At 60.0% G+C, this 10,491-nt stretch overlaps 2 protein-coding genes across 2 annotated transcripts; one reads left to right on the top strand and one right to left on the bottom strand.

The window, feature by feature from the left end:
- Window positions 1–138: 138 nt before the first annotated feature.
- KAT2A (lysine acetyltransferase 2A) lies at window positions 139–8,892 on the bottom strand. The gene is made up of 18 exons (XM_056126966.1): window positions 8,491–8,892; window positions 8,228–8,351; window positions 7,363–7,508; window positions 7,044–7,133; window positions 6,629–6,810; window positions 6,346–6,537; window positions 5,028–5,134; window positions 4,804–4,914; window positions 4,586–4,722; window positions 4,285–4,493; window positions 3,960–4,086; window positions 2,345–2,455; window positions 1,882–2,025; window positions 1,216–1,330; window positions 1,079–1,115; window positions 938–1,001; window positions 728–812; window positions 139–629 (listed from the first exon to the last, which is right to left on the bottom strand). Exons 1-18 carry the CDS (start codon window positions 8,827–8,829, stop codon window positions 436–438), a joined length of 2,514 nt encoding a protein of 837 aa, XP_055982941.1. The 5' UTR covers window positions 8,830–8,892; the 3' UTR covers window positions 139–435.
- Window positions 8,893–9,800: 908 nt separating this feature from the next.
- On the top strand, window positions 9,801–10,277 carry HSPB9 (heat shock protein family B (small) member 9). The gene has a single exon (XM_056126566.1). The coding sequence runs from the start codon at window positions 9,801–9,803 to the stop codon at window positions 10,275–10,277; it is 477 nt and encodes a 158-aa protein (XP_055982541.1).
- The last annotated feature ends 214 nt before the right edge of the window (window positions 10,278–10,491 follow it).

The following is a 10,491-nucleotide window of genomic DNA, read 5'->3' on the forward strand; positions in this document are numbered from 1 at the left end:
CGCCCTCCGTCCCGTTCCCCCTGCCCGGTGCTGGTGAGAGAGGGGGCAGCCGGTTAAGGCTGGGGACACCACTCAAGAAAGTCACACAAGAGGAGAAGCAGCCAAAAAAAGAAAAGTAAGGAAAAAAAAGGGAAAAAAAAAAAAAAGAAGAGCTCTTTATTGTTCCCTCCAAGGGATTATAATGCCAGAAAATAAATGGTCCCCATGTCCCCCCACCCTGGGGAGACCGACAGAACAGTGCAGGGGAGGTGGGCGCCCCCCTCCGGTCCGGGCGGGCTTCCACCCCAGAAGCCCCCTCACTCGGGCGGGAGGAAACGGACAGTCCGGCGGGCTCAGGGGCGCGGCAGGCGCCGGGCGGCGGCGCCGGGGCGGTGGGCGCGGGCAGCCGACGGGGGGCGGCCGGGCGCCATGGGGCGGCGGGGCGCAACTCGGGGGCTACTTGTCGATGAGGCCGCCCTCCTTGAGCTTGAAGTAGAAGAACTTCTCGAGCGCGCTGGCGCAGCGGCAGTACTCGCTGTCGGGCGGGTTGTACTCGCGGCAGTTGGCGATGACCCGCTGCAGGTCGGCCACGAACAGCTTCCGGGTCACGTAGTAGCGGCTGCGCAGTCGCTCCGTCATGGTCTTCAGGTCTGCGGGCGGGAGGGCATCAAGGCGTCGTCGGGGCGGCGGGGGGGTTGTGGGGGGGAGGGGGGCCACGACGCGGGACCCCCGTGCGCAGCCTCCTCACCGATGGGGAAGCGGATGACCTCGTAGTAGTCGGGCGCCTCGGACTTCTTCACGGGCTCCATGAAGGGCCAGGCACTGGGGTGGGACTGCAGGGCAGAGCAGAGTCGGGGCCAGCCCTGCTGGGCTGCTCCCTCTGCCCCCAGACACTGGTGCAAGCACGCCCCCCCCCCCCCCCACACACACACAGCGAAGGGACGCCTGGTGTCCCCACCTTGATCTGCGCCAACAGGTTTTTGAGGGTTGTGTAGAGCTGGTCCGGGTCCTTCAGCTCTTTCCTGGGGTGAAAGGGGCCACGTCTGAGGCTCCCTGCCCTTCCGTCTCTCCCAGAGCCCTCCCTGGCTCCCACACTCACCCCTTCTCCTTCCCCAGTGGTTTCCAGCCTGTTTCTCCTGCAAAGTGGGAAGGGGGAGAAGGTGGGCTGAGACGCCCTATTCTGACCCTGCAGTGGGTCACCCCCCCACACACACGCACCCCAAGACCCCTGCTCACGGATGCCGGGGACACTCTCCACGGGGATCTGCCTCACGCCCTCCTTGAAGCAGCTGAGTCCAGGGTAGACCTTCCGGATCTGGGCCTGTTTTCGCTCAATCAGCTTCTTGATGATCTGAGGAAAGGCGAGTCTGTGGGCCCCGCACCAACCTAACCCCCAGCCAGGCAGGGCCTGAACTGCCACCTGGCTGGTACCCTGTGCTTAACTCCGTGCACACACTGGCAAGGACACATGGACATACACACAAACAGACACGAGCATGATGAGACACACGAACATGCACATACAAGGACACGCGCATGTACACACACAGACTGCACATACATTAGTGGACACAAGGACACACATGGATGCATACACAGACATGCATGGATGCATACAGACATCCATGGACACACATGGATGCATAGACACAAGGATGCACACAGACACCCATGGACACACAGACATCCATGGACACACACGGATGCATACACAGACAATTCTGGATACAAGAAATCATACAGGCATCCATGGACACACAGATACAAACACAGACATTTATGGACACAAGACACATATACAGACATGGATGCACGAACACAAAGACATGGACACAGAAACGCATACAGACATGCACTGACACACGGATGCATACATGGACATGCATGGCACACACTGAGTACCTCCTTCTGTTTCTTGATGATGTGTGACAGCTCTGTGTAGGGGATCCTAGGATTTAGCTCACACTCCATTAACGTGGCGCCCTCGTAGTCCTTGATGTAGCCCAAATAGCGGCTCTTGGGCACCTTGATGTCCTTGGAGAAGCCCTGGAGAGGGAGTTACCATCTAGTCCATCTTCTTCAGGAGTCCCAGAGCCTGTCCCCTCCCCCTGGCTGGAGGAGGGGACACACACCCCTCCAGTGACCTGGCACCGATCTCCCCCTGGAAAAGTTCCAAGTCAGCTGCTCACCGACTCATCACAGGGGCCTCAGAAGCCTGCCCTGCCCTCCAGCCCCCACCCCATCCCCTGCAGCACCAGGGAGGGTGGCCAAAAAGGACTTCCCTTGGACAGGGGGACAGGACAGGACTTCTAGTCCAGCACCAGGAAGCATGACAGCCGAGGCAGGCATAGCAGCAAAGAGTCACCTGCTTTTTGAAGTAGCCGATGGCATACTCGTCGGCATAGGTGAGGAAGTAGAGGATGTTGTGCTTGATGTGGTATTCCTTCAGGTGGTTCATCAGGTGGGTTCCGTAGCCCTGCGGGGGAGGGTCAGAGGTCATAGGAGGCAGAGGTGGGGCCACCCAGGGCAGTGGTGGCCAACAGAGTTTATGTGGAGCCAGAGGGAAGGGTGCTTAATCTCTAAGCCCTTGCTCTGGGCTAGGAGTGATGCTGGGAACTCTAAGGACCAGTGGTTAAGTTAACCAATGAAGCAAGGAAGTACTGCCTCCATGTTACAGTAGCTAAAATTAAGTTCAGTTACACAGAAAATGTGTCCAAGGGCGGCAATGCCAGAAACCAGCCCATCAGAAAGCTGCTGGCCCCAAGACCCCAGCACCCAGGTCTGAGCCACAGAGCTGGGCAGGGAGGGGAAGGTAGAAGGCCTGCTCATCACAGCGTTGGAACCCTAAAGAGATGCAGCCTCTCACACATGCTGGACACAGGAGACAGCAGATCTGGGCTGTGCACATAGGAGAACCTCAGCACTGTGGGAATAATTCTCGGGGGCACAGCCAGGAGTGAGCTCAGAGCACAGTCCAAAAAAAAAAAATTACTTGCTTAGGATACCTTGAGCAAAGTAAAGAGGAGCGCACTTTGTATACTCTTTGCAAAAGCGTATACTCTCTGTATACTTTTACAAGAATATACAAAATATACTTAGGAGACTTTGCAAGCATAGGGTAAAATCTATTTTTTTTTTTTGGTTTTTTGGGTCACACCTGATGATGATCAGGGGTTACTCCTGGCTCTGCACTCAGTAATTGCACTCAGTAATTGCTCAGTAATGACAGTGCTCAGGGGACCGTATGGGATGCCAGGGATTGAACCCTGGTCAGCTGCTTGCAAGGCAAATGCCCTACCTGCTGTACTATCCTCCGGGCCCCCACCAGTTTGAATCCTGGCAGCCTACATGTGCAATGCAATTTGTGTAGCCCTGCCATCCCCGGCACCCCAAGTGTATTCCAGCTCCCCCATACTCAGGAAAGTGTAAGCACCAGAGGGAGGGATGTGACTCATGGCAAGTACAACCATGACTTGTGCGCCGCCACCAGAGAGCACACAAGCAGGCCCCGCAGCTAAGAAGGGAGAACCACAGGAAGCCCTGGTGTGTGTGAGTGCTCCAGCACACACAGCTCAGCAGGTGTGATTTCCCCCAGCCCCCCAGCCCAGAAACAAAAGAAAGGGAAAGGGAGGTCAGAGGGGATTAAAAAAGGAAAGGAAAAAAGGTAGTGCTGGGTTTTTCCTTAAAAAAAAGGTTTGGGCGTGATACCCAGCAGTGCTCAGAGATCACTCCTGGTGGTGATTAGGGAACCATAGGGGATGCGGGGGATTGAACCCGGGTCAGCAAGGCAAGCGCCCTGCTGGCTGTCCTATCTCCAGCCCCTGTGGCAGTCTGTCACAGGTGTTCTTCCTAAGAGAGCTACCGAAGTATGGCCGCCACCTTGTGGGGACATGAGGAACTGCCTGGCCAGTAAAGGAAGGGGTGGGGCTGCCACACCCCCATGCCCAGAGGCAGGTGGGCCAGGGGCCTACACCATTTACCTTGACCTGCTCGTTGGAGGTGACAGCGCAGAAGACAATCTCGGTGAAGCCCTGGGTGGGGAACATCCGGAAACAGATTCCACCAATGACGCGCCCGTCCTTGATTAAGGCCAGAGTCTTGTGCTTCCTGCAGGGACAAGGGTCAGTTCACGGCCCTGCCGGCCTGTCCCCTGAGTGCTCCTCAGTTTCCCCCAGCCCTGGAGGACGGAACTGGGCTCCATGCAGGGAACTGAGGAGCAAGAATGCCCGAGGGTTGAGGAGTGCGGGAGGGGGAGGTGCCCGCGGTGGTGCCCTGAACATGACTGGGTGCTCCTGGGGGACCCACGGGTCGAAGACGAGGCGGGCAATGTACTCCTTGGGCATGCGCGGCAGCTGGTGAGAGAAGACGTTCTGCAGCCCCACGAGCCAGAGCAGCACCCGCCGGTTGGCCTTGGGTGTGAGGGAGTTGCCGATGACATGGAACTCGATGATGCCACGGCGCTCCTCCAGGCGAGCTGTCTCGTCCCGGGCAGCGTTGGCCGACAGCAGGCTTGTCTGTGTAGCAAAAGGGGGCCGCTGAGCTGGGGGGGGGGGGGGCGGGTCAGGATGAGCCCTTCGGCCGCGGGTCAGTCGGTGGCGCTGCCTACCTCAGGCCCCAGCATGGCCGCGGGGTCAGTGATGGTGAGCATGACCTCGTTGACCAGCTCCATGGGGATGTCGCCCATTACGCGGAGCCGCTTGGCGTCCTCCAGTGTCAGGTTCTCCGGCAGCTTCCTCTTCTCGCCTGCCGGGGAGGTTGGCAGGTTCTCCCAGGGGCAGCCAGAGAGGCTGGAGGGGGGCTGCAGGGAGGGGGTCAAGCACCCACCTGGCATGGGCTCGGCCCCTCCAGAATCCAGGCTCAAGGAGCTGTTGCTGCCCCCACCCATGGCGGGGCTGAAGATGGGGGTGCTGGGAACCACCGCGGCACTGACCGTCGCTGAGAGGAAAAGCAGGAAACAGGGGTGTGGGGGCCCCAAGTGCCCCATTGGATCCCACCCCTGGGATTTCCTGTCCCAGTGGGGGCCAGGCGTGGTCTGCCACGGAGCATACCTGGCCGGGGTACCAGCTGGGTCCCCTCGGATGGCGGCATGGTGAAGCCCGACTCCCAGATAGGCGAGTTGGCCCCGTAGATCTCCTCCTCCAGCATAGACAGAAACCTGTGGGAGGGCACAATGTTCTAGAAACTCTCTGGAGGCGGGTAAGAGAGCCAGGGAACTGGGGGCCTGGGAATTGAACAGCCTCTGGCTCCAGACAGCAGCCCCCATCTCGGGGAGTTTTGGATAATCTGTGGCAGAAACCCAGGGCAGGCAGACAGGGTCCGGACCAACAATGGCCTCTGTGTGTGTGTATCTGGGCAGGCAAAGTCTGGACCAACAGTGGCCTGTGGTGTGTGTGTGTGTGTGTGTGTGTGTGTGTGTGTGTGTGTCTGGACCAACAGTGGCCTGTGGGGTGTGTGTGTGTGTGTGTGTGTGTGTGTGTGTCTGGGCAGGCAAAGTCTGGACCAACAGTGGCCTGTGGTGTGTGTGTGTGTGTGTGTGTGTGTGTGTCTGGACCAACAGTGGCCTGTGGGGTGTGTGTGTGTGTGTGTGTGTGTCTGGGCAGGCAAAGTCTGGACCAACAGTGGGCTGTGCTCTGTGTGGGGGGTGGGGGGGCAGGCAGGCAGGCAGGGTCTGGACCAAAGTTGGCCTGTGCTCTGTATGTGTGTGTGTGTGTGTGTGTGTGTGTGTGTGTCTGGGTAGGCAAAGTCTGGACCAACAGTGGCCTGTGCTCTGTGTGTATGTGGTGGGGGGAGGCGGGGCAGGCAGGCAGGCAGGGTCTGGACCAAAGGTGGCCTGTGTTGTGTGTGTGTGTGTGTGTGTGTGTGTGGTCGGTCACCCTGGGTGGGTCTCAGGATCCAAACAGACCTCAAAACCTACCCTGACCTCTGCCCCCGTTACTCCTACTCGGCAGCACCAGGGGTATGAGTGGGCCCAGATTACACAGCAAGCCTGTGAGTTGGGCAGCCCTGAGCCAGGATGGAAAGAGGAAGGTGAGAAATAAGGCAGGAGAATGCCAGAGAAAGGACTAGAACAGGGCCAGAGATCAGTTTCACTACCGAGAAAGCTGTTTCTCCAAGTGCTGAGGCAGGAAGGAGCCTGGTGCCCCGTGGGAAAGAGCCAGTAATGTCCCCGCCCCCACCCCCTTCCCCGGGTGTGGATGTGGGTGGTACCAGTCAGGCAATGTTCTTGCCACCCCCAGACCAGCCAGGCGAAGGGAGAGTCCGGCCCACAGCGTCTGGACCATGGCAAGTCTACGAGGGCTCGGTACTGGCAGCTCAGCGGCACACAGGAAGGCTGATTGCGGGGTACCACTCCCGAAAGAGCATTACTTGGGGAAGTGGGTGAGGATGAGGGTCCTCTTCTCGGGCACCAGTTTGTCCTTCTCCACCCGGAACTTCTCCAGTAGCTGCCGGCGCGTGACGGTGAAGATGGAGCGGAGGAGGCCCCGGCCGAACACGTGCGTGGTCTCGTACCGGGGCAGGCTGTCACAGCTCTGGGGCACGTGGCAATAGCAGAGCCACCTGTGGACAGCATAGTGGTGGCACCAGTGGGTCCCTTCCCCAACCCCACCGGGCCTATCAGCCGCCTCCGGCAGACAAGGACCAGGCCTACCTGGTGTAGTTGACCTTGTAGGTGGCCACGTCCTCTGCCTGGGACCGCTGCCGGAACTGGGCTGGCGTCTCGAGCTTCCAGTAGTTAAGGCAGAGCAGAAACATCTTGGAGAGCTCGAACATGGTCTGGCGCTCCCGGGGGGCCAGGTGACTAAACTTGTACTGCACAAAGTTCAGCACACCCTGAAAAGGGGTGGGCGGGGTACAAAACCCAGAGGGAGGTGTGAGCAGCCAGGCGCAGCTTCTCTGCCCACAGAAGGTGCTTCCTGATGGCAGCACCCAGAACAGCTCTGAGGCCAGCGCGGCCATTCAGCACACTCCCATTACCTCCCCAGCTTGCCGCTCTGAAAGGGCGAAGCAGGGGCACCCCATTCCACCCTGCACCCCCTGTTCTCCTGCCACCTTCCATATCCCACCTGCTCAATGTTGGGTTTCTCAAATGGGGGGCTGCCCAGGGACCCTTCCACCACGGGCCGGGTCATCTGCAGGATGCACTTCCGCAGGAGCTGGAAGAAGGGGAAGAGGGGGAGAGGTCAGAGGGAGAAGAGCTGAGTACCCCACACTCCTTCATCTCCTCTGCCCCCTCCTCACAGCTAGATCCCATGTGTGGGCTAGACCCTGGCGGTGCGCAGGGGCTAGTCCCACCAAGTTGCGTAGGGGACCCGGTGGTACCAGGATCAAACCTGGGACTCCCCTGGGTGCAGCATGAGTTCCCATGACCCAAGTCCAACTCACCTTGAAGAGGTAGAAATAGACCTGCTTGGTGTCCGTGTCTTCCTCCTTGTGCACAGACATGAACAGATTCTCCACGTCCACCACCATCCCCAGTAGCCGGTTGATCTCATCCTCTGACACATTCTCGAGGTGGGACACGTGGTCGGCTGCAAGGAGGACAGATAGCAGAGTGGGGAAAGACAGAAGAAACCAACAGGGCTTCCGGCCCCCCTTCATGGCCTGCCCCTCGGCGCCTCCATGCTGCGTGCCCCTGCCTAGGTGGGTCCTTGTCTCTTCTTAGCCAGCAGATTTTCTTCTCCTCCTGTGGGGCATAGGAACCCCCCAGCCCAATCCAACCTTAGGACTTTTTTTTTTTCCCTTTAGTGAAGCGAGGTAGTTTATAGCAGGGCTCTGCCCAGGGATGGCTCCTAGCAGGCTCAGGGGGCCAAATGTGGTACTGGGGACCCAACCCCAGTTGGCTGCATGTAAAGCAAGTGCCTGCTGTACTATCTATCCCTCCAGCCCCAAAGCAAGGTAGTTTTTATTGACTGAAACCTGTTTAGAAAGATGTGAGAAGAAAGAGGGGAAATATGTATTCAACAGAGAACACAGGCTTCTCTAGAGTCTCAGAAGGAAGTAAACAAGCAAAGAAAAGGGGGCCAGGAGTCAGGAGTAACCCTTGAACATTGCTCGGTGCTGTCCTCTGCCCCCCTCCCCCAAAAAAGGGGAGAGAGCAATGTAAATGTTGAAGAGAGAACACCGACTTGAAGAGCAGGCCCCTAGGATGTCTTTTTTGTTCAGACACGAGGCTTGGTCATCCTGAAGCCGCCCACCCAGCACCTGCTCCCCACTCCCCGCCCAGTTAGAAGGGTCTGACGTGCCTTACCCAAGGGATGTTCACAGCTGCGGCACAGCTCGCTCAGGTTGGCAGCCGGCTGCTGCAGATCCATGCGAGGTGCCGTGGGGGGCTTGGGGTTTTTCCAGCCATTACACTTGCACGTTTCATTGGCCTGAGGGCAGAAAGCTCCATCAATGAACCTGTCTCCCAGCAACGTGAAGCCGCTCCCTCGCCGCAGCTTCGCCCCCATTCCCACCCGAGCCCAAGTCTGCCCCAAGCCCCGCCCCCTTGGCCCCAGGCCCCGCCCCCACCTTGCAAGCCGAGAAGACCCCGAGCTTCTCCAGCTTCTTGGCGCGCGGCAGACCCCGGACTTGCGCCTTCCTTTGGCTGGCGCGCTGCTGCTGGCTCAGGCCAGGTCGAGCCGGATCCCCCCCGCTGCCGGTTCCCCCACTTCCTACCCCGGGCCCCCCAGTCCCTGTGCTCCCAGCTGGGTTTGCAGCTGGGGCTGGGGCTGGTGCCGGAGTGGGAGCCGGAGTCGGGGCGGAAGCCGGGCTGGGGGTAGGAGTCGGAGTCGGGGCAGGGGCCGGGGACTGAAGGGGCCGAGGCTGCGAGGCTGGGGCCGGGGTCGAGGCCTGGGAAGGTTCCGCCATGGCCTCCCCCGCAGCGGAGCGCAGCTCGGCGCTCCCAGCCCTAGGGCCGCATGGGCAACCGGCGCCCAGTGCGCATGCGTCGCTGCATCGGAGCATGATGGGAAATGTAGTCTACCGCGGCCTCGCCCTTGGCTTCCCCGCTTCCAGACTTTTCCATCCTGTGTCTTGGTCCCAAGCAGCCGGGTGAGAGACCCGGTCCAGCATCCCGGAAATGACCCCTCCTCATCTATGATCTTTCGTGGAAGGCTTCTGGGACAGTTGAAGATTGCTGTCTTCTTGGGGACCTGAGAAGCATCCCAGAGAAGCAGCTTCAGTTTGGGGGAAATTCTGAACTCAGGCCACCCTCCAAGCGGAAAGGTGGAAGCTCAGGGTCCAGACCGAGATCAGGGGCCCCTCCTATCCTCAACTCGGTAGAGGCTCTGTCCCATGGCTCCGGACACAGAATTACAGCTGCGAAATAAAGTATTTACCAGAGTACCCTTTCATGCCTTTTTTTCCCTTTTTTTGGTATGTACGCATTCGATCTAAACGTCTGCTGTAAGAGCACTTGGCCGAGGTTGCAGAGTCCTGTGTAGAGATGGGGGATGAGAGGCGCTTCCCCAGCCCTGCCCGAACCTTCCCACGGGGCCCAGCTGGAGGGCATGTCCATCTCTCATGCCCTGCGGAGTCACAGGATGTTGCCAATGTCAGGGAAGGCAGGTCACACTCCGGTGGCTGTTCCGCCCCCGCAGCCTGATTCTCCGGAGCCGCGCCAGGAGGCTCAATGTGATCTGTCTACACTGGTGCCTGGAGTCCCCGGGCTCAGGCCGGGGACACGCTTGCTTGGGTCGGGCGGATGAGGTCAGCAGCCGGTGGCGACTCGCCAGCGCCCCCGCGCGGCCCGGGAGCCGCACGCGCCGGGGCCGCCCGCCCCCTCCGCGGGGACACGCCGCGCGCGCTGCCCCCCTCAACAAACAGCAGTTGCTCTCTCGATGTGGCGGGGCCATGTTGGGGCCTTCAAGGAGGGCCAGGGGCTTCCCCAGTGTCCCAGCGTAGCCCCTTCGGACCCCGTGCTACCCTCACAGCTGCAGTGTGAGCCGCCTGACACCCTGAGGGAAGATGTGTGCGCAGACCCCAGCTTCCTGATGAAGATGGACACGCAGGGCTTCGCCCCCGAGGAGCTGTGTGTGCAGGTGGACGGCCAGAACCTGACAGTGACCGGCGAGCGGCAGCTGCAGCACAACGACGGCAGCGGGGGCGCCTTCCTCGTGTGCCACCAGGTTCACCAGCAAGTGCAGCTGCCCCCGGACCTGGACCCCACCTCAATGACCTGCAACATGTCGCCCTCCGGCCAGCTGTGCTTCCACGGCCCCTGCCGCCTGCCGCAGCAGGCCACCCCTTCAGCCCAAGGACATGTAGGCCACTCCCCGGGACTCAGACGCCAGGGTGCCCGGAGGATCCATCACTAGCCTCACCCAATAAACAGCTGTAGAGAGCAGCCGCAGCCTTGGTGTCCCTGAGATTTTTCTTGGGGGGGGTCAGACGAGAAGGAGAGGGCCCCCAGAAACAGGCCTTTTGTGGCAGAGGTGGGCAGTGTGGCCCCTGGGAACAGGGGGTGAGGGAGGACCCTGCTGGGCATGCAGCTGTGAATAGGTGTGGAGATGAAAGCCAGGTGCTGGGCTC

This window comes from Sorex fumeus, unplaced genomic scaffold, assembly GCF_029834395.1.
Source record: "Sorex fumeus unplaced genomic scaffold, SorFum_2.1 ptg000063l, whole genome shotgun sequence".
NCBI classification, from domain to species: Eukaryota; Metazoa; Chordata; class Mammalia; order Eulipotyphla; family Soricidae; genus Sorex; species Sorex fumeus.